At 37.8% G+C, this 23,669-nt stretch overlaps 3 protein-coding genes across 3 annotated transcripts; 1 reads left to right on the plus strand and 2 right to left on the minus strand.

Moving 5' to 3' along the window:
* Positions 1 to 3,016: 3,016 nt before the first annotated feature.
* CLUP02_18266 (uncharacterized protein) lies at positions 3,017 to 4,865 on the minus strand (the record flags this gene model as incomplete). The annotated part of the gene is made up of 9 exons (XM_049297168.1): positions 3,017 to 3,073; positions 3,170 to 3,245; positions 3,423 to 4,043; positions 4,113 to 4,152; positions 4,226 to 4,354; positions 4,404 to 4,497; positions 4,566 to 4,672; positions 4,762 to 4,769; positions 4,849 to 4,865. 9 exons carry the CDS (start codon positions 4,863 to 4,865, stop codon positions 3,017 to 3,019), a joined length of 1,149 nt encoding a protein of 382 aa, XP_049138392.1.
* A 45-nt stretch (positions 4,866 to 4,910) lies between these two features.
* On the plus strand, positions 4,911 to 5,714 carry CLUP02_18267 (uncharacterized protein; the record flags this gene model as incomplete). Its single annotated transcript, XM_049297169.1, has 1 exon — positions 4,911 to 5,714. The coding sequence occupies one exon, from the start codon at positions 4,911 to 4,913 to the stop codon at positions 5,712 to 5,714; it is 804 nt and encodes a 267-aa protein (XP_049138393.1).
* A 595-nt stretch (positions 5,715 to 6,309) lies between these two features.
* CLUP02_18268 (PhoD-like phosphatase) lies at positions 6,310 to 8,220 on the minus strand (the record flags this gene model as incomplete). The annotated part of the gene is made up of 7 exons (XM_049297170.1): positions 6,310 to 7,199; positions 7,269 to 7,498; positions 7,560 to 7,731; positions 7,806 to 7,931; positions 7,979 to 8,015; positions 8,073 to 8,113; positions 8,169 to 8,220. 7 exons carry the CDS (start codon positions 8,218 to 8,220, stop codon positions 6,310 to 6,312), a joined length of 1,548 nt encoding a protein of 515 aa, XP_049138394.1.
* Between the last annotated feature and the right edge of the window lie 15,449 nt (positions 8,221 to 23,669).

Here is a 23,669-nt window from a genome sequence, read left to right on the forward strand (position 1 = left end):
GATAATATAGGTAGCCCTGCGAAAAAACTAGATCGATATATACTAAGGACCGCTAGACGGTATTAGAACCGACGCTAGTACTAGCTTTAAGTCGGTAAAATTTAGGGATAATACGACGGCCTACGGTATATAGCTAAAAGTCGTACTTATTAAAGCGTACTATAGTATTAGAAAGGTAGAGAGGGCATACTAATAGTTAAAAAGGGCGTTTAGAATTATTAAAAAGGAAAATCCGGATTTTACTAACGACGAATGCCTCTAAATAGTACTTAAATATTATAATAATACTATGGGGCCTAACGGACTTATACTAACGCTATTAGTATTTAGAGCATATTTAAGAACGACCTTAGCCTTATTACCGTCGCTAGGCGTAAGCTAACGAGCCCGAGTAGTTAAAAAAGTAATACGGGTACTGCGCGAGGTAAGTATAAAAAAGTAAGTTAATAAGGTAATTACTATGCGCAATAGGCCCGATATAGGGGATAATTTAGATATACTACTAAATTCGGATATATAAATATAGCACGAAATTACCTAATAGTAGACTAGGCTATATAAGTTAATTTCCGTTAACGAGCGCTCTTATATAGTCGCGAGAGATCGCGACTAGTTACTTAAAGTATTAATTATAGTAATTAGACCGTACTATATAGATCCTAACGAAGTAATTTCTAACTTATAAAAAGAAGAAGAGCTAGAGGAAACTATATAACCCGCGGTAAAGGTATAAGAAATTATCCTTAACGAAATTATCGTAGTAGTACTAATAGATAATAAAAAAAAGGATATTACTAAAAGGGTACTAATACTACCAGTAAGACGTCGTAAAAGACTACGACGGCAAGCCCTAACGCAGCAATTTATTACTAGCGACGAGGTAATTAATACTTTTTATATAGTAAAAAAGAAAACCGATTTCGAGCTAGCGGTTAAACTACGTAAGGAAGGCGTAATTATAACTATTAGAAAGCCGTATAAGGGATTAGATCTTATTAAAATAAACACTCTTTATAATCGAGGGGTTTATCGATTTATTTTATACGACCTAGAAAAATATATAAACCTCCGTATATTTAAATTACGAATAGTTTATAAGATTAAAAGGAAAAGAATACCTTAGCTATACGAGAAGTCTAGATACGTAATTTAGGGGTACGGCGACGTTAAAAAGGCGACGCTACTTATATAATCGCTTACTATATAGCGCTATAGCTAACGATTAATAATAGTACTAATAGCATCGCTACGGAAGAAGGGATACGAGATTTAGAGCCGTAATATTACCTAGGCCTATACCCAATCGGCCACAGGGCTCATAAGGAAAATCCTAGCCTATTTACTAAAAGAAATAGCTAATAAGTACCTAAAAAGCACGATTATTAAAGTGCTTAAGCTACTATATAGGCTCGTAAAATCGGGTACCTATTAGTAAGCTATTTACTACGATTTTTATATTAATTAACTATTAATAGTTACCTTTATGTACGACCCGTGCTTATTAGTCGCGGAGTACGAAAGTAATTAATTTAGGATCGTCGGAATATAGACCGACGATATATTAAGCCTATCCGATATTAACTTTATAAAGAAAGAGGATAAGGAGCTCTAAAAAGCAGGCTTCGTAACGAAGCTAAAAGAGGTCCTTATAATAAATACCCCCCTAGTATTTAATAGCAGGATTCTTATAATTAAAGGGGAAACCGTCGTTTTTTAATAAAAAGGGTAGGGCGAGAAGATTAACCTCGTCGATCTAAATATAACTAATATTAAAAAGCGGTATAAAGCTAAGCTCGCGCGAGGGGTATATATTATAAGTATTTATTAGCTTAAGGTAACTTTTAACTACGCTAGGGTAGTATAGGCTATAGATCTAACTAAATAAAACGTCGAAGTACTTAATAAGCGGCTTAAGTAGTAATAGACGAATCTCGATCGAGGTCTCGTTTACTACCCGATCGACCTTATAATTAGTAAGCTCTACGTCTTTATTAATAGGTTATTTATAAATAATAACGACCTTACTTTGTAATTAGGGTATATTATTATCCTAGCTAACGAGAGTATAAATAAGAGCGAATTTACTATATATAATAATATAATCTACTACTCGTTAACTAAAAGTAAGCGGGTAATAAGAAGTATACTAGTATTAGAGGTCTATAGTATAATTAACGGCGTTAACCTCTCTTATACGATTTTAATAATACTAAAAAAAATTACTAATCGAATTAGCTTTCTACCTATTCTAATAATTATTTATATAGATTCCTACTCGCTATACGAATACCTTATTAAATTAGGAATAATAAAAGAAAAGAGGCTTATAATCGATATTATAGCCCTTAGGTAATCGTACGAAAGGCGCGAGATACTCGAGATCCGTTAGATTAATAATAAAAATAACCTCGTAAATACTTTTACGAAAGTAGTATTAAATAAGGGATTAGAGCAATTCGTAAATAATAGAAAAGTTACTATACGAATAGAAGGATAGGTTATATAAAAAGAGTAAAGAAAAGGGGGAAAAGGAGACGACTTAGTAAACGGGCCCGAGGTTAAATTATACCTCTAACCGTAGTAGTTAAATTAATAAAAGAAAGAGAAAGTTAGTATTAAATTAGAAGTCTAATTCGACCGCAGCATATAGCCGACTATATAGGGGCTAATTAGGGGCCTTATTTACGATTATCGTAGCTAGCCTAACTTACGGTTAGAACCTCCTTTTTATACCTACTACGCAGATATTTATATAGTTCAATTGATCTCTTCGTTACCTACGGTTCGAACCAACTACCCTGTAATAGGGATACTAACATGCACACTTGAACATGCAAAGGTAAAGGGACCAATACCTCTTCTATACTTACTTTACTAGGTAGTTCGTGCTGTTTGCAGGTCTTATCCCCCCAACTACTAGATAGCATCAGTGTACCGTCTTCAGCCGTTCTCTAAGTCTATTTGGCATCGGTATTCGCCTCTACCATTATTACAGTAATATAGCTTTACTCCGGAGTTATTCATAGGCGGATCCAAGGAAAACATAGTCGGACTGTATGTTTGCGTACGCCGTCTAGCAGTTGATGGGATGACCCGGTCTATGGAGCAAAGTCGTCAGTATTGAACGTGATCTTCAACGTAAAGCACTTAAGGCGCCTTCGTAACAGACACTGGTAAAGTCGGGAGAAAGAAAGGTAATAGATGCTCGGCGACGGCGACAACGCGCGGATGGGACCGGGTTGAAGCTTCACATGATCTCCTTTAGGTGCTGCTTCTAACCTTAGGTAAATCTAGTAACTACCTATGGTAGGTACTATGGTGTAAGGCACTAGATAATAAAAGCCTGCCGGTAACGCCTTGGCACACCCAGTGTGCCTTCGAGAGTCTTGTTTGCTAAATCGAAATTCCATGAACCGTCTCACTTGTCTCTGTTGAAGAACCTTCCCAGGTGGGAGGTTTTCGCCTTTGGCATAGCTGGCTCCTTGCGCTCCATCTCCTCCCCCTTTTTCGCCTCGTCAGTCCGCCTTCTATCCGGGCAATTCAGCGGATATCGGTACAAGTTTTCCACTGTACGATCGCTGACCTCGCCCGGGTCGCCCGGCTTAACCTTGAACTTCTTCGCGGGGTTAGCCCCTACAATATACCCATTGCTTCCGACTGTAACTGCAGTTTTCAACACACGGCCTTCAATGTATGTTGACATGATGTGACGATCGTCCCTTGAGCCCTGGGTGGTGATACGTCTACCTGCCGTAGTCGCCGCCTCAACAAACATGGGTATTTTCTCTCGTTGAAGCTCTCTAGGGATGCCCTTGCCTTCCCACGAACCAATCTTGTCGTCGCTTCCAACCATATGTTGCAGGCCGGACTTGGGAGTTCCTTCTTCAATCCATAGGTTGGGCAGGGGTTTGTCTGCTCCTTTGGGCGCAGGAATCTCGCTTGTCATGGGCACGTTCCAGGCGTGAACGACTTGGTCGGGAGTCATCTTGCGATTGCCATCCTTCTGGACATCACGTATTATACGCTTAACGGACTCGGATTGTCTGTTGCCAGATCATGTTAGCAGCTGAGTTAAGTCTCTGGATGAGTTTTCCAATGAGAGCTGAACTCACTTGAACATCGTGAGCGGGTGAACTGAGAAATTGGCACCAACTCAATTGGCAAATCGTGTAAGGTTTAGTGGAAGAATAGAATGTGACTGAAATGATCGTGGTCGTTGTCTGACTAGGCGTCATGAACAAGAATTTAGCCGCGTAGAGACCAAGGTTTAAATACATTTTCCACTTCGTTGCCATACGCGTGTTATCTAGCCGGAACGGCTTTTTCATCTCCAGATTTAGAACTTGACGCCGACCTGTTCGTGTTGGTTTTGCAATTGACGCCAGGACCCTGCTGATGGCCACGATACATGGCCTTGATCACAGTCACTGGCAGCTGGAAAATCGGCATGTTACTGGGCTGACTGGAGCATGTTGGTAGAAGAGTAGCTGCGGGTGTCTGATCAAGGGTTTGCATCCCTGCAGGCGCTTGGTGGTCGCTTGCACGGTCTTGACGCATCAGATCACGTGTAAGCGCTTGGAGAATCGGCCGATGGTTGGAATGCCCTGAAGTCTATCTTTAAGCGCTTGGAAATTTCCCAAAGGTGAGGCGGCCTCCGCAGCTGGTTTGGGACCTTTGGAGGTTGTTGGTTGGGTCTCTTGTTCTGGCCTTGAGTCTTTTACCCCCTGTAAATGGAAAAAGTGAAATAATACAACCTCTGACTGTTCGCACTGACACAGCCACGGCCTCAGCCCCAATTTTCTAGATACTAATACGGCCAGTATTCCTCAGCCAGTTTGTTGCTCAGACGATCCACAACCCTTCATATTCAGAACTTCACCAAATCCGCACCTTTCCCTTTTCACCTTTCAATGGCTCCTTCCATCGCATCCATCAAGGCGTTATTAGCACTTGCCGAACACTCCAATTTTGATATTCACTTTTCCATCACTACCCCCTATGGCCTTGTTCTTGAACTATCAGGCGACTCTCTTCAAGTTCGCTTGGCGGAGGACAAAGACCCGCTGTCTGCCACCCCTACGGCACCGGCCGAGTCCCAACTTCCAGTCACTCAGGCCATCTCCGAGCCCCTATCTAAGATGGAGGAGGAAGATTCCGTCCATGAGCCGCTAGCAGATACGCCTTTACTCCAAATACACAAAGAGGCACCCTTGGAGTCGGAAGATCAACTAGAATCTGAATCTCAATTGAACGAACGGCTAGAACCCCAGGAGAAACACGGATCTTCCCTGCCAGGATACAAATACTCCATTTGGCCAGACTACGGAACCAATTTCATGTGGTATACCTATGGATGGCCTGCAAACCCTGAAGGCGGCGATAATATCGACGACGACGACTTGAAAGAGAGATATCCTGAAGCGTGGTTTAACGCTTATACGGATTGGTGGAAGCAGTATACTGAAGCTTTCATAGCCCAGGGGCTTGATCAGGGTCACGATAATCCACTGTTCAAAACTGCCGAGGAAGAAAATGTTTGGAACATGGAAGGCGCGCTGTTGGCTGCATGGCTGGCACTGCAAGACGGTGTACACGCGGTCAATTACGCGCCTGAGAATGTGGACCGTTACAAGTTCGATTTTGAGCGCGACAGCATCGGGAAGACTTTGGGAAACTTTCTTCAATCCATAAAGCTAGATCAAAGACCATTGTAGGCGGCTGCTGGGCCATGAAACTCCATTAACTTTTATGCAACCGCTCAGTATGTAAGATTATGTCAATCATCATGGGATGTGGTACATATACGTTCTGTTATGAAGAAGAATATAGAAATCATGGATTCAGACAATGACCATAGAAATCATCCCTACCACAGAATGCAATGAATCAGTGAAAATCCTCCGCCGCATCAATACCGATCAACTTAGCCAAGGCCACAGCTGGACCTTGGAGCTTTCCTTAACACATGCACTATAAATTCAAATGTATGAGTAAATGCGACAGTAAGTAGTTTTCCATGTATTTTTGTACCACATTAGATAGGTGTAGGTAGGGGCTTTCAAAATAGATTCGATATCTCAATGCTACCTTGTTTTCACGTAGGTAAGGCTCGCAGACGTAGTATTATTGGCCGTATCATGAACGCCTGCTCGAAAAGTGCTGTCAACATCATCTGCAGCATTGCTATAGGGTTCTCTAACCCACGTGGAACTACTTCTGTGGCTTTTCGGAATGGCCACGGGTACCTGCGCTGAGCACCACTCCGCTCTTGCGTGAGCTAATAATAGATGTCTATTGAAACTGGTCTTCCTAGCCTAGCTTCGAACTCTCAAACACGGACCATTCTCCAGTGTTAGTGTCATTGGTCAGATTAGTCTGCTTCGTGACGCCGCCTTTCAGGTTCCCAAACTCCACGCTGTCTCCACCAACGGGGCGCCGTAGCTTGTTCTCCCCAGCGAGGACCGTGAAATTTGCCAGCGCGATCTCGAGTCCGTTCCTCGTGGCGTAAGTGGGCAACCCAAAGAAGGTAGCGTTGACTGCGTCGTAGTCGATGGTCATCTCAAAGTAGCCGCGGTAGTAGTACTCCTGCCACTGCAGCTCTGGGTTCGCAGCGGTCAACCAAGCGCTTCTGTTAAGAGCTTTCTCCTGGGTAATATTTTGACCCGCCGATGAAGGCGAGGTGACGGCTGTGCCGGCGAACTCAACCCCGATGGAACCGGCCCCAGTCTCCGAATTGTAGTCCTTTTCGCCAAGCCAGACAAGGTCACTGACCCACGATGCATGACTATCGCCGGCCAAAAACACTGTGTTGTCGATGCTGTTATCGTAGAGCGTCTTGAGCGTCCGGTTTCGGTTAGCAGCGTAACCGTCCCACTGGTCGTAGTTGAACGGGTTCTTGGGTCCATTGGAGATGCTCTGGTTCATCTTGCTGAAGACTACCTGGTTACCAACGACACGCCATCGTGTTGTGGAGGCTGACTCTATGAGCTGACGGTAGAACCAGTTTTCTTGGCGAGAGCCCATCAGTGAGCGGCTGGTATCATCACTAATAGTATGAACGTAGCCTGTGTTCCAGTATAGGTCGGTGATGGAGCGATCGTAGTTGCGGGTATCGAGCATGATGAGATTGAAGAGGTCGCCGAACTGGAAGCTACGCCAGATGCGTAGGTTGTCGTCCATATCAACCTGACGGAGGGGCACTTGTGGGAGCAGGCAATGTCAGCGTGGACAGCTGGGAGATTTTGTGTCGTGAGGCAGTTAGGACTCACTCCATTCGAAGTATGCGCGCACAGCATTCATCTTGCGCGCTTCCACAGATATGCCGTCGTCTTTGATAAATGACTGTTCGGTGTTGTTCATTCCTGCGGAGCCGTCTCGGTAGGGGTTGTCCATCACCTCGTGGTCATCCCAGACAGTTATCCAGGGGAACTTTTGATGGCTAGCGCGAAGGTCAGGGTCGCTGCGGTACTGGGCAAGGCGTCGTCGGTAATCGTAGAGCCTAAGGGTGACTTGAATCAGTCATGAATCGTTCAATAGATAGGCGTTAAGATTTTACGCACGTATGACATGAGCGATTGGGCTCGGGGACGCGACGCATGGAGTTTCCCCATCCTAAGCCACCGACGGGATACTCGCCGTTCCCATACTCGTAAATATAATCGCCGAGGTGGACGATATAGTCCACGGAGTCTTTCCGCTCGGGATTCCCGTAGGCATTGAAGAATCCGAATGCTAATGCAAACACATTAGCTTAGGTGGATAACATAACTACATTGTTTTAACATGTAGTTCAGCGAATAGCTCACGGTAGTTGGCACAGCTATAGACAGCTAGCTTAATTGCCCGTCTCACTTTGGTACCCGAATCCGGTAGGGTTCGAGTTCTGCCGACAGGGGACTTGACATCGGAATTGCAGACATTGAACTGGTAATCTGCTTAGCGTTAGATCACGTCTTTCGGCCTAGGTTGCTGAACTAACAGTAAATCGTGAATGGCTTGAGAGCCTTTCCTTCGACCTGTGGTAGAGTAAGTGATTGAAGCTTTGGGCGTCTACGTAATACGCGCTAACTAACCTTGACGGTGAAGTTAACATCCGAACTCGTATAAGCCGTCCCTGACTTAATCGGTTGCCCATCTATGGATGCAGACCTCCCGATCTTCTAGTCAACGCAGATTGGCGACTTGCTTGCCTTGACGAACGTCGTTGTCATGAGCGTACATTGGAGCGGTGCCCTTAATAGTTACGTTGCTGCGACGCGGCGTTGGGAACTTGTTGATCCCGTTCACCTAGGTATGTTGGATCGTAGTGACTTCTTATAAGTAGCGTCCCGAGAGGACCGAGTATCTATTGATGGAAGGTGATTGGTATTTATAAAGTAGATGAGTCTGAGTGTATATGGTACGGGTTGACAATCTATGCTGGACTCTGGTAATCCGAAGTCCTAGGCCTAGATACCGCACTTAGTTAGAAGTCTTGCCGGGAGGGGCTATTCTCGCTCGCGGCGGCGCCGAGTACCTAGTCGAAAAGAGTTAGATAGCTATTTTCTATCTCCTATTTCCTCCTTTGCTATAAAAGCTATTTAGGTACACAATTTAGCCTTCCCGATTTTAGACTTATAAAATAAGATAACCGGCAGTCGGAGTTCTGAACTTACTTTTATAAATGCCTATGAATCTATTCTCGGCTCTTATAGGCCTTCGAACTAAAGTATTTAATTTCCTAGTTTCTATATTGGACCTAGCTGAGACTTATAAAAGTTTTTAATAGCTATTGATACGGTATTAGGTTACGTATATCGGATCGACTTAATATACCTTAAACGTAAGATATGTATCGTGGCCTTAAATCGCGATGCTTGGATATTAGTCTCCTAACGCCGCTTTTTAGTTATAGCCCTTAATAGTATTACTATCCTCCCGTTCTTTTAGATTAACTTTATCGTATTCGTGCGAAGTAAGTACACTTTACTAAATATAGTTATTGTGCTTTGCAGAACTATCTATATTCTATGGCCTTTTTTTAGCTTCTAGAACTCTGTAATTAGCTTATATATTATCTTGTTCGGTAACGCAGAGCGATCCGTTTACCTATATTTTCGACCTCGAGGACCTCTATCGAAGCTTAGGTCTACGATAGCGCTCACGATTTTTATACGTAACGAAGATCCTAGTCTAGTGCTCGACCGCCTCTATACTATATATAAGAGCCTTTAGTAAACTAATTACCTTGAGCACTTTCGCTTTGTGCTACTTAGCGATACTAATTACGTTAACGTAGCGCGATTAGAAGAGGGGGTATTTATATAGCATATAATATCTCTGAGCGAGGGTATGGCTAAGCCTCTATTTTATCGATACCGTAATAGAAATACTAGGTATAAGGCTAGTAACCTTAAAGACTACCTCGATAACTACTCTAAAAGAGACGACTTCTTCGTTACCCTTAACTCCGATAGCGCTATGAGCGGCGATATACTTATCTAGCTAGTTTTTAGTATAGAAAAAAACCCCCTAATCGGGTTATTATAGACTATAGTTATCGGTATGCCTACGGTTAGCGCGTTTATATAGCTCTTTTAGTTCGGCTTGCGTTATAGGGTGCGAATATATAATATGGGCTTTAGCTAGTAGACTTATAACTGCGCGCTATATTGGGGTTATAATGCTATAATCCGTACTAATACCTTCTATAAGCATTGTATACTACCGAAGCTCCCTAGAGAGCCGCCGTTAGGTGGTTATATCCTTAGTTACGATCTGCTAGAAGTAATATTTATGCGCCGAGGTAGCTACGAGGTCCGGGTACTACTTATCGAAACGGAAAGCTACGAGACTAATTTACCTATATTTCTTAACTTCTTTCGTTACGAATTACGCTAGTGTTAGGGAACTATGTAGTACTAGTTTATACTAAGCGAACCTAGTATTTATCTAATTAGCCGCTTTTAAATATACCAGACCTTAACTACGTATATTAGCTAGGCTTGTTACGTCTTTATAACCTTAGTATATATTACGAAGGAAGTTATAGGAGAACCTAGTATTATTTAAATGAGCCTCGTCTTTAGCTAGACTCCGTACCTTGCTCTTACTACTTTTAGTATATTCCCTAAACTTACGGGTGTCTTCGAGGCAGTAATAACGTTTTCTAGGCGCTATAGTAGTAGTTTACGCTACATCCTCTTAACTTTTATAGAGTTATTCTTAATAACCTTTATTATACCGATTATAGCTCTAGCTATTGCGCTATTCTTATATGGTCTACTTAAGGGTAAGTCTATTATATAGGATAGGTAGAACCGCGATCGGCTCGGTCTTAGCTAGCGTAATAGCTTCCGGGTTCTATAGCCGTAGACCGTTCTCAGTTTTAAAGTTTTACTCGCTATTCGAGGGAGTGCTAAGCTAGCGTAGGCTATCCTATTAGCCGTAGGTCTCTTATTAGTAATACCCGTTACTATAATCACGGCGTCGCCCCGTTTTAGTAATACGATTATTTCTATACGCCTTTTCGAGATATTAAAAAAGATAGAACTCCCGCTATTATTATCTAAGCTCTTTCTAGCAAGGTTTAAAGTAAAGAAGAGGATTTGGGGAGTAAGGTAGCGGGTTATTAAGGGATAACTGCTTCGGTGCTTTTTGTATAAGGATTTATAGTCTTTCGGGTCTAAGGGCGAAAGATTTTCTTATCTTACTCATATCACGAAGTATTTATAAGGTAGTTAGTTTAGTAAAAACATTTAGTATTTATTGCTTCAATTATATGCTTAAGAAATCGCAATTTTGCACCCCCTTTTTGTATAATAATAGTATTATCTAAATCTAAACTACCGACCCCTGCTTAAACCCTTTACTCCTTTTTAAACATGCTTAGCTCTATTATTAATACCCTTAGAGGGGCTAAGAACTCTCTCCTTATCGTAGTCCTGACTACTACTAGCGTCGTATACGACGCGGATATTATTAATCTCCTCTCCGACCTCTATCTACTTATCGTTAGTAGCGGGGATAAGAGAGATCTTATAGAGACCCTAGTACACGCTACTAAAAACGATAAATCTAATAAAAAAGTTAAGATTATAAATATATATCGCGCCGATAGGGATATCGACGCTAATTATACCGACGAATCTAACTACGTTAGGTAAGATTTTAATAATATAGGCGGCGTACCCGCGCTAATAAAAGCCGTAAATAAAGAAGTACGGGCCGGTCTTATGCGCATTATATAGCTCTCTAATTTCGAGGTACCCCTTTCTAACGACGTAGTAATTAGAGTATATAATACCTATAATAGAGCTTAAGAAGACGCTATACGCTAAAAAATAGGTAGTAAATTTATTAGAATCTGTGAGTAGGGTATACGGGTACATAGCTAGACCGATTGCGGCATAAATATATTTATTACGGCGAATACTTAAGTACCGGGGTAGTAGAGCTATTATATCGGTACTTACGGAAACGGAGTTAGCGATAATATTAGTTCCGAGTTAAGTAAGAGCGAACGTAAAAGCGATAACGAACATACCGAATCGTTAAGCAGAACCGCTATCGTCGATAAATCTCTCGAGGAGCTTAAGGGGGTCCTAAATCTCCTTACTATAGATAACTACTAAGGAAGAAGATACTATAATACCGATAAATAAGGTAAACGCAAAGCCGATAGGAATCGTAAAGAGCTAAGACTAGAGAGCATCGTTCGGCTTCTTAGAAAAATAGGAGAAATTAGGATTATTAACGATAAGGGTTACGAAGTTAGCAATAGACGATATAACGCCCTTAATAAATTCCTAGGCTAAGTCGCTACTATAAAGCTTTGCGGGCTAACGAACGATCGGACTAATACCGCCAGCGCGGATAATAGCCTAGATTATAAAAGCGATTCTAGCGCATAGGACGATATACGACTTAACTATAAATAGGTATCAGATCTTATAAACGGGAAACTAAATAGCAGGTAACAATAGTACTTAGAAGAGGAAGAAAGATACCTAGTTAGCAGTAGTAGTACCGGAAGATATAAAGAAAGTGTTCGGAATCGTCTCTCGGTCCTAGTTTATATTAGATTTAAAGCTTCTTAGGCATTCCAGAGGCATTGCTACTTACCCAAGACTTCTAGATAGAACGGATTATTAGGTAAACGCAGTGGCCGCCGATATAGGCCTAGATACTATACTAAACACAAGCTAGGGTTAATTAGTAACGCTTAATATTAGGAAGAGGGCATCGGGCTTACCTATAGCGGCACGGTTGAAAACAGGCTATAAACTTCCCTAGATTCCGAAAGATAATCTGTTAACGACGGGGAAACTAATATAGTACATTATACCGATGCGGCCAGTTATGTAGATAAAGTATCTAGTAATAGCGTAGCTAATCTAGACATAGAGCCAAGACTACTACTAAGAAAGACTACCCATAATTATAGAGGACGAAATTATCTATGTATTAACGTTAAAGGAGTTAGCGACCCAGAAAGTAACGAAGTTCTAAGGTCCCCATTGCCATCTCTCGGGTTTAACTCTATTTAGAGGTTAGTTACTATGCTCTTATAAGTGTCGCGTGCGCTTTTTATAGTAATATTACTTACGGTTTAAGATTATAGTTTATTAGCTATAAATTAAGAATGTTAAAACGATTCCGGATAGCTTAAGAATTTTCGATTAGCAGATTTTACTATTAGCTAAGCGCTAGTTAACCTAGGCTCTAATTTAATAGCGATCTTGTCCGCTAAGTAACTTAGTCTTAAGCTATGGGCCTTTTCTAGGCGAGCGGTAGTAGTTATAGTATCTATATCTATTTTGGTAACTCTCTTTAATAAAAATGGACTTTAATAAGACGTATGGAGGGGTAAAGTCGGGGATAATATGCTAACTTTTAAATAATTTCGATTTGGTAAGTTATCGAAATACTAGTATACGGACCGGTATAGGTTACGATAACGATATGCACGTGAGGACGAGATAGGGAACCGAAAGACTGGGCTATAGGATAATACGGGTCGTGATCTATAGGATAATACCCTAAAAGAAGTAGTAATACTAAGGTAGTTAAGTCTAGTCGTTTAGTTAAGGGTAAGAAATTCTAGCTAATCTCTCTTAGATAAAGGAGCGAGGTCGAGATAATAGAGGAGATATTGACTAATATTTATTTATATACTAGGCCGGTATCGCTCTAGATATAGAGAGGCTAATAAAAGACCTCGCTAGTTCTATAAAAACGAGTCGGCGGTACCTTAGTATTAGTAATTATCGACTAATAGACCCGGAAATCGCTGCGATAAACCCCTATATAGGATAAGCGTAATAAGCTTTTTAAGGTCGTTGCCTCTATTTTTTCTATCCCGCTAGCGCTAGGTAAAGGAGGAGGAGACGATTAAAGAACCGGAATATAGACGGGGGGGTAATAAGCCTAAGAACGTAAAATAAGACGACGCTACGAACCGCTTTTAAATAAGGGTACTACCGGTCTTGCCGTGATTATAGTAAATTAAAATACTCCTAAGTTAATAACGACGTTAAATCTAATCGAGTAAGAGGACGAAGCCCTAGTACCGGAAACTATAAAAACTCTAGTCCTTTAGACGCATTCCGCGGCTCTTATTAGTTCCTCCTAGAAAAGAAAATATTCTTATTAGGGGCGTTAGAGGTAGCACTGCGTTAGTACGGCGACGAGGAACGGCTCCCGCTCATTAACGACGCACTATAATACCTATCCGGCATAGGACGGTGCGGCTATATATAATAACTTAGCTCCTCTAATAGGGGTAGCTAATCATAAATAGCGCCTAAACCCCGCATATTATCTATTACTCGATCTTATCGAGTTAACTACTAAAATATGCGACTCGCGGCATAATATCGATCGCCTCACGCAGCGTTAAGATACTAAATAACTAACATAATAAACTAGAGAAATTACTTCGTATTACTTAGCTCGTCTTTTTTTAGGATCTTTCCTCCCTATCCTCGTTAGCGGTAAATTAACGTAGCAGTCTTATACTAGAGTCGCAAGGCTATAAGGCCAGCATCCTACGAGAACCTAGAGAGAATAGATCTTTTATTAGACCCAAATTGATATCAAGGTCAATTACATACTCGTAAACCAAAAAAAATAACTTTATCTAATAAATCATAACGTTGCCTCGCAAATCCCATTATTGTCCGCTTGTCTAGGTCTTGAACAGCTCGCGTGCTAATTAGCATTCTATATCTTCGGTATTACCTGGGGCTCGGAACTATTCCTAGACTAAACTTTTGCCCTGCAACCACCGGTACTTCTTAGTCGGCTGGTCCCTAATAAGACGATGGCTGGAATATCCTACCATATCAAGAGCGAGATAAGAACTAGGAGAAGCGAACCCTTGGCCCCACTCGCTTCACACAGCTGGGGGATCTTCACCACGTTCGATCTACACACCAACTCGTTTCCACTTATCTCCAGACGCTCCCAAGCTCACCCAATTTCTCCCAGACGGCAGACGCGACGGTAGAGTGTACAACAACTAGACACTCGAGACATCTCCCTATCTAAAGCCTGGACGAGCCCAAATAGGGTGCTTCTCACTCCCTAGGTGCTGGTCTTGGTTGCTAAATGTGAAATGTTTAGGCGCTGATTCCCGTATGTCGCTAACGAACCATGATAAGATGGTGGCCGCCGGCGCAGAATGCTGAATTTCTCACTCAATTCAGCCGCTGCGACCGCAGGACTGGCAAGTCACCAGGCCCTGGATCGCGTAAAGTCGTTACTCTGATGGCATTTCCTGATATTCTCCGATGAAATCCCACTGGACGGAGACAGACACCACCTTACATGTGATGTTGAAAGAGAGGTCTATTCACCTTGGGGTCGGGTGGCGCGCTGCGTAACGAGCCGTCGGGAAGATTTGAGCATGGTCACCCTAACAAAGTACTGAAGGGCGGCCACGCCGCCGGCCACAGCAAGGTTTCGGCTGCGGAGATGGCATTTCTAGCGCCACTATCTTCCTCGTGGCTGACAGCTGTGACAGTGGCTAGTGCACAGCAACCTGATGTTCTGGTTTCGTCTGGCAACCAACACCCCACGTTCTAGTTGTGTTCTGGATGAACCAACCATCTGGTCCTGCCAATTTTAACGGCATGATTTCGTGGGAGAGAAGAGCTGGTTTCCAAGTCTCTTGTTCACATGCTACGAAAAGCGAAGTTGGGTGTCTACTAGCAAGTCACATACACAGCCAAGCGTGGCCATTTACTTCCAACCTTTGGGTTGTAAGCCATCAGTGCACCAATAAAATCGTCTCGTATTCGACTGACGGCTCTTCCGAAACGAACAGATTTGAAGAACACTGAACACAACTTAGATAGCTGAGAATCGCACCGATAAATCCGTGCATGACACGAGGTAGTAGCCAAACTACCTTGTTCTGCAATGCCTCATTTTCACATATTGATCATTCCTTTTTACCATACACAGCTTGTATCAACTCATGACCCGGTCTCTTTTACTTCGAGAGGCATGCCAAAGAAAGATCGACCCAAACCCTACTCGTCGTATCCCCAACATTGGTCTTTTAGCGTGTTCCTCTATCGTGTCAGTTCCTTCAGCGTTGGTTTTCAAGCCTGATTACCAGTAAGATATCACAAATTTCGCAAGCAGTAATGTTCGTGACGAATCGATTCTCCAGATGGTCATCATTGCCAAGATTTGATGCCAAATTCGCAACAGCCTGTACAGTCAACTATGGTTCACTTAAAGCTCAGTCTGTGAGTGCGAGCGATAATGGTTCAGCAACGCGCTGCCCAAGAGTCAACACCAAGAAGTTCGCGATCAAACTTCTCGAAGATCGAGTTTGACTACTTGTTACCACTGCAAACTAAGTATTTGAGCCTTGATCCAAGAAAGGGGGGAAACATGATTTCAGGTAGGACTAAGAAACCCGCGTCGTAGCGAGATTCAGAGATTCCACTAAGCTACCCTTGAGTACCTTGAATCAAGGAATCGGAACGCAAGCAAGTCGTTGAAAATTTATCAAAATCCTTCCAAGTTAACGACATTGATTGGTGAAACCTACTTCCGTCAAAGAAACGCCTCAAGACAGAAGTGAGTAAGCATTAGCACCGAACTCTTGAACGTCTGGCATAGTGGCCTTGGCATCCATTTCTTTCGGCTCATATTTGAAAGAATCGGGACATGTGAACTCAAGCTCTCGAGTCTCGTAATATAAATGGTGTTTTTTCAAGTAGACCAAGTGGGCGTTTGGGAAGTCAAACTGCCCTCTTTCACACATTGTTGATAGGTTGACACGTAACATGGCAAGAATCAGGGTTTAGAAGTTCCCAAAGCAGGAATTGGCGTTACGGAGGGATGTAGAACGATGAAGAGTTGCCAAACCAGAGTCAAGCCCTGCGAGTCATCGGACTTCAAATTTATGTCAGTAGTATTCCTTCATTCATGGCAAACATCATTAATATATGGTGGCGGCTGCCTGGGAAGCCACACCCAGCCGTTCTCTAGAGGCCGTTGCCTGCGCTAATTTCTGACCTGAAGTTTGGTTATCGTTATCCCTCTTGCATTCCGAGGGGCTGGATTCCTGGAGTGGCTGATATTCTATCCACTCATAAGGCGATATAAATATGCACAACATAGCGGTATCCCTTTCCAGCCCTCGGTAGGACACAATAAGAAACTTATAGCGGTTATAGCATAGCTAAAGTAGACTTATCTTAGATTCTATCCAATCGATTTAATTCGAGGTTTATATCGCATGTCGCTATTTTATAGGGCTGACTTAAAAAAGAAGAGGGGTAGTCTCCCGTCCTCCCGTTATAAGCGATAAAGATATACGCCTACGTATCCCTTAGTTTCCCCTAGCGGCTTATTAAATATTTATTAATAAGTATATAATATAAAAAAGAAGCTTATAGAGGCTAACTACTATTAAGATTTAAAAAATAAATTATTAAAATTTACCCTTCCCTCGAGGTATATTATTAGCGCTCTATATATACCCAAACTACTTTTTTATTATTTAATCCCCTTTTTTATACTCCCTAAGCTATCCCTTAATTAATAAGGCCTAATTAATAAGGCTTAATAAGGTACTCCCTTTTTTAAGCTTTATTTTAAAACCCGTTTATAGTTTATATATATTATATTAATGTTTTATTTAAAAAGTCCTTAAATATATAGTACGAGGGTAAGTATAAGTAGCGCTCGTTAGCCTAAGTATAGGCCCCTTATTTTAAATAATAAATTTAGTTAGCCCTATAATTTTATTACTAAGTTACTCTTATTTATAGGCCGTCTTTATAATTAGTAATACTTAAGTAGTTATCGCCCTATTTTTATTTATTAATATTAACCCCCTTTTAAGTTATTATAATTCTAAATTCTTTTTTTTTTTTTTATAATTATCTTTTTTATATATAGTCTTTTATTTTTATTAGCGTTTATACTACTCCTTTATTACGTAAATATTATAGCTAATAAATATTTCTTAGATCCCTATTTTTATATACTTCTTATACTTAAATAAGTTTTTTATAAAGTCGTTCTATATTCGTTATTAACTCGTTTTAATATAAATATAGCTCTTAATTATAGAGTCGCTATTATTAATAATAAAATAGTTATTAACGTTATAAGTATACTTAGTAGTAGTAGTAGTAGTAGTTTATTTAAAAAGGTTAATATCCCCTTTACTTATCTTAACTTCGTATATATATTACTATTTATATACTATTTATACTAATTATTATAAATTCTTATTAAAAAAAAGAAAAAGTAAACGCTAAAACAATCGGGGTTAATTAGGTACGCCCGCTCCCTTACCCCGCTTATATTATATATAAAGTACTTAATTTAAAAACCGAGTATTATAATTAGCTAAGTTAATAATTTATAACCCCTAGTTCGCTCTTTTATTTAATACTTTTTTAAGATTTAATATACGTTATATGGAGTATACTACGTAGAACTATTTTTATAAGGATATAATAAGTACTTAGTGCTATTATTACTTTATTACTACTCTTAAGTATTATATTAATAGTATTTTAAGTTCTTAAGTTTATAGAATATATCATATAAACTTTTTAAAGTACTATACTCGCTTTAAATAATAACGTTTACGATTTAGAAGTTTATTATTTTATTATTACTCTATTATTACTATTACTTAAGTTATTAATATTACTTTATAGTTTTAATAAACTTATTAAATTATTATTAGTAATACGTAGAGAGTACTTAAGTACGTTAATAAAGAGGCCCGCTCGACCCGCGTTATTAATAATAATAATAAAGTAGTTATAAGCTCCTCTCGTACTACGTCTTCGTTTTATAATAATATAATAATTATACTACTTTATACTATTTATAATAAAGTACGCTACTTAAATAATATCCTAGCTAGTATATAGTCGCCCCGCTTGCGCTCTATATTCGTAGCTAATTATTTATAGATTTATTAATAATAAGGAGATTATTTTTTTTATAATAACCCCGAGGATAATAACTAAGGCGGCCCTTCTATATATAAGGGCAGTCCTCTTATACATTATAAAGATTAGAGAAACGGTTCGTAATTAGCGTATTTATATTACTTAACTATAGCTATATAGCCCCCCTTTTCTTTTTATTAATAGCTAGTTCGCTACGTTATTAGGCTTATTAAGAGCTAAGGTACGTTATTTAATTAAAACTCGTTCTTTATATATACTAATTAACGTTACGTTTTTAATATACTTAGCTAGTTCTTATGTATTTTCGTTATTATTATATTCTTTTTATTAAATTAGGTATTATCGCCTCTTTTTTAGCCCTCTATATTATATAATATTTTTTATTTTATAAAGTAGCTCTTTATTTATATCTTGAATAAATAAGGACTTCTAAAGGGCTTTTTCGTAATATTAATACGACTTAAATAAAAATATATAAAATATATTATATATTTTCCCCCTAATAAAGTAATCCGCCGGGGCCGTACCGTGTATTACGTATTAAGGAAAACTAAGTATAATACGCTCTATACCTAACTACTAATTAAAATAATTAACTAACTTAATTATTATCTCCCTTTTATTAATTCCTAACCTTTTACTACTTATTTATAAAGCAAGCTTTACTTATTTTAATATATATAAGACCTCTTAGTACTAGCTTGCGTAAGTAGCTAAGTCTAATATAATCTATTCTTTTATATAAGTATTATTATTACCCGGGGGGTCTTATAAAAGCTATTTAAAGCGCTAGCTTATTATTTTAACCCTATATACTTCCGGCCCGTTTATTATAATTATTATAACTAAGTTAGCGTTAATATACCGGATTTTAACGTCCGTATTAGCCCGGCTATTTATAGCGTTCGTATTATTACTTAACTAAATTCCGTATTATTAAAAAGTACTTTACTAATCCTCGGGCGTATTTATATTAACTATAATAACTATAGCGTCGAGCTAGCCGAGGGCGCCTAGCCCGAGAGGGGCAGACTTATTAACAGGTATTTTTAATAAAATAGGTTCTCGTTAAGGTAGTATTTTAACTAGCTAACCTCTTAACTAGTTATCTAACTAACTATCTAAATAGTAATTTATACATTAATAAGTTTATTTAGTAAATTTATTTAGTAAATTTGTTTAGTAAATTTATTTAGTAAATTTATTTAGTAGATTTATTTAGTTTAAATAGAGAGTAGCTTTAGGTAATATTAAAAGTAATAAAAATAAAAAAAATCTTTACGAGCTCTAAAAAATAGTAAATATTAGCCTATTTAGCCCTTTTTTAAAAAACCTCTACGTTGCTATTAAAGTTTAGAACCTCTATAGTTAAGGGCCGCCTCTAACTATTACGGCCGACTATTATAACTAACTATTACGGCTAACTTTTATTATTAACCTTTTCAACTAGCGCCGCTATAAAGTAACTTACCTATCCTAAATTAAATAGTAGTTTTCGTATTAAAATCACTATATTACGTTAAGTGCGTACTTAGGATATATTACGCATATTATATAATTAAAAAGTATACTATATTGTATAATTTCCCTTAAAAGCATAATCCCGTTAAGGTCGATCTTTTATACTTATAAAGCCGGAAAAAAACTACTATATATTATATATTTTATATTATATTAGTACGTTTAGTTAATAAGTAACCCCTACTATTCTAACTATTAATTTAATTTTAAATAAGCTTAGATATTTATTAGCTAACTTCTAACTAGGACACTACTTTTTAATATTTTTTTTAATAATAATACCTAGTTATTTACTTTATATAATATATCTATCTTAGCTTTATTAACTTATTACTTATACATTTTACGTACTTTTTATATAAAAAGTCGTAGGGCTTTTTAATTAGCTCGTAATCGGGCTATACGCTCTTTAACTAAAATATTCTATATATTATCTCGAGTCCCCGTTAAAATTAATATAAAATATATAAATAAAAACCTAAATAGGGCCTTAGTAAGCGCTTTACGGATTACTAAGTACTAGGCGTTATTATATATAAACTTAGCTAAGTAAAGACGCTATATCTAATTTAATTAGTCCTAAGTATAAAAATAATAAAAGTATTATTCTAAATATTAGTTTTATTATTCTATTTAACTATCCGTTTATAAATAACACGTAGTACTAAGACGCCTTTTTACTACTAAGAAGTAATAGAAATAAGTTTAAAACTTATTTATAAATAACGACCCCCTATTAAAAACGATCTTTTTAAGTATTTTAAACTTAATAAAAATCTTTATAAATAAAAGGTTGACGAATCCCTAGGTTATAAAGGTCGTTTTTATAATAATATAAACGCTATACTTTATAAATCGGTTTATTATAACGAGTATTATATTATAGAAGTACTTTTTATTTAATATAATTAATATAAGTAAGCCCGTAATAAAGTCTAGTAATATTTCTTATTATAACTTAACTAGAGTAAATAGGGGGTATAATAAGCTATATAGTTTATAATAATAAGGCTTTATTCGCTAGTATATTATATAAATATTAATATAACTTTTTATATCCTTATTTATTTTATTTTAATAATAGTAACGTTTTAGTAATACTATTATTTACTTTATATTAACGTATATAATAAGCGAGCTACCTAGATAAGCGAGCTACCTACCCAATCGCGACTATATTATATTTATAACTAAAAAGTAGTACTTAGAAAAGTAATTTAATTAAAACTATTTAGTATCCTCTTCTTTAAATATTTCTTTAGCGATTTAATATATTTATATATTATAACTAGTATTTTTATAAATACTATATCGTTATTAACCCGTCTTAGTCCTTAACTAATAACTACTACTTCAATACGTTTTTTCCTTAATCTAAGTTATTACCTCTTTTTATAACTAAAGGTCTTTCTTATTAGCTACTATAAGACTTCTTTTTTATTTAAGACGTATTTTCTTAGCCCTTTTACGTTAGCTAAGTAAGTTATTCTCCTCTTAAAGGATTTAATACTCTAACTTTAATAAGGTAATTTAATATATAAATCCTCGCGCCCCTTTTAATAAATACTTAATAACTTTAATAATTAAAATTAAGGAGCTATTTTAATAATAGGTAATTCGAGTTTTAATAAGTTACGATTATAATAATACTTTTATTAAGTTATTTAGTATTTAAGAAATCTAAGCTAGTAGTATTATTAAGAAGGATCCTAGAGGTATTAGAGTATATAACTTTATATTAAGCTTAAATAGTATACTCTTTATATTTAAAAATATAAGCCCGGCTCTTCTAAATCCTCCCTAAATATTTCTTTTTATAATTGCTTACGTAAATACCCTATAAAATATAAAAAAGAAGTCCTCCTTTATAATATAAGTATTACCCCGTCGTATTTTTTCTTTAATTTCTTAGCTATATACCGTTTTTAAAGGCCTAAAATATTTAATATTTAAGGGCTATAGTAAATAAGACGAATAAGCCAGTATATAAAGGGTAATAATATTATTCTCTTTATAATATAACTTAAAATCTATAAAGTAGTGACTTTTATATCCGTTAATAATAAGGAGGTAATATCGACTTTTTATACGTAGTTTTATATACCTTTTAAAGTATTTTACCTAATCTAGGCCTCTTTTATTTATTATCTGGCCGTTTTTAAACATTACGATAACTTAATTATATAGTAAACCGGATTCTATATATTAAATAGAGAGGTAATATTTACTTATAATAATAATATATAGCGGGACGCTATAGCCCAACGAGCTAATAACCTAAATAACTATAACTTATTTATAATTACTAAGCTATATTATTTTTATATTTAAACGCCTTTTTATACTCGTAATAACTATTTTAAATATAATTTAGTTTATTATAAAACTAGTCTCGTTAAAGTTATAAATATTAAACTTTATAATACCGTATTTTACGATTATATTTATTATAAAGTAAAACTACGCGTTTATTATATCTAGGTCTTTATATTAAGCCCTTTTATAATTATGTTACGAAAGGGAACTCGAGGCAGGTCGGAACGCTACTATATTAACCTAATTAACTAAAGACTTAACGTAAAGAGGGAAAAAATAGAATAGTAAGTAGAAGCTAGTAGGCTGGCCCTTTGGGCCCAGCGGTCTAGCTCGTTACGTAATTACTAAGAGCTTAGCCTCGTAGCCTAAGGCTGAGCCACAGGGCCCACAGGGCCCTAATACCTATTATTATAATATTACCCCCCCCTCTATACTAGAGGGCGCTATCCGTAGCGCTAAAAAAATAAACCTCTAAATTACCCCTTATTTTAGCGAATCTATAGCCGTAATTACTATTATTATATTATCGTCCTCCCTTAGTAATAGCGAATCGCTAGTTATAGTAGCTTCTATTTATATATCTAAGTTTTATAGCGGGCCCTTAGTAATTAAGTATTAGTAATAAAACGCCTAGAGCGCTACTAATATATATTTAAAGCTCTCTATATCGTACTAAGTTAGATCTATATCGTACCCCTTCTAATCCGCCTAGTACTATAGTTTTCCCTTATATAAGCGTAATTTAACGACCTCTAAGACCTCGTACTCCGGTTTACCGTTATTATTAGTAATCGATAGCGGCGGGTCTTAGTTCTACTTAAGTAGTAAGTCGTTAGTAACCTTTCTTAGCTTACTTAAGTAAAAGACCGGGTATACTTAGCTATTTACTAGTAGTTTTATAATCTATATACCCCCCTATCCGGTATTAATAATAGGCTATAGCCCGGCCTATAGCTATTATAGTTTATTTGCGTTAGCGGACTTTTAATACGAGGTATTAATAAAGACCCGGTCTCTTAGCTTTAGGTCGTCCGGGCGCTAGCGGCGGTTAGTATACCTCTTATATTATACTTAAGCGACTTTTATATTACCCTTAGTAGTTTCTTAGGCCTCGTATATCCCTTAGGCTATACGCTAGGCGTTAGTACGGTTTAGCTTTTCTTTTATAAAGCTAAATTAGTAAGTTTATTTAGACTAGTTAAAAAAGAGCCGTAGTTAATAACCGAATTCTATTTTATATAATAATAGCCCTATAGTCTCGCTAAGCTAGGTAATATAAGTAAAGTCGACTACGGGTAGTATATTACTCTAGTTATCTTAGTATTAATTAACTAATAGTCTTAACTACTATAAGATATACTAGTTTAGTACCTCTATCTAGCCGTCTATTTAGGG

The sequence above is a fragment of the Colletotrichum lupini genome, chromosome 10 (assembly GCF_023278565.1).
Source record: "Colletotrichum lupini chromosome 10, complete sequence".
NCBI classification, from domain to species: Eukaryota; Fungi; Ascomycota; class Sordariomycetes; order Glomerellales; family Glomerellaceae; genus Colletotrichum; species Colletotrichum lupini.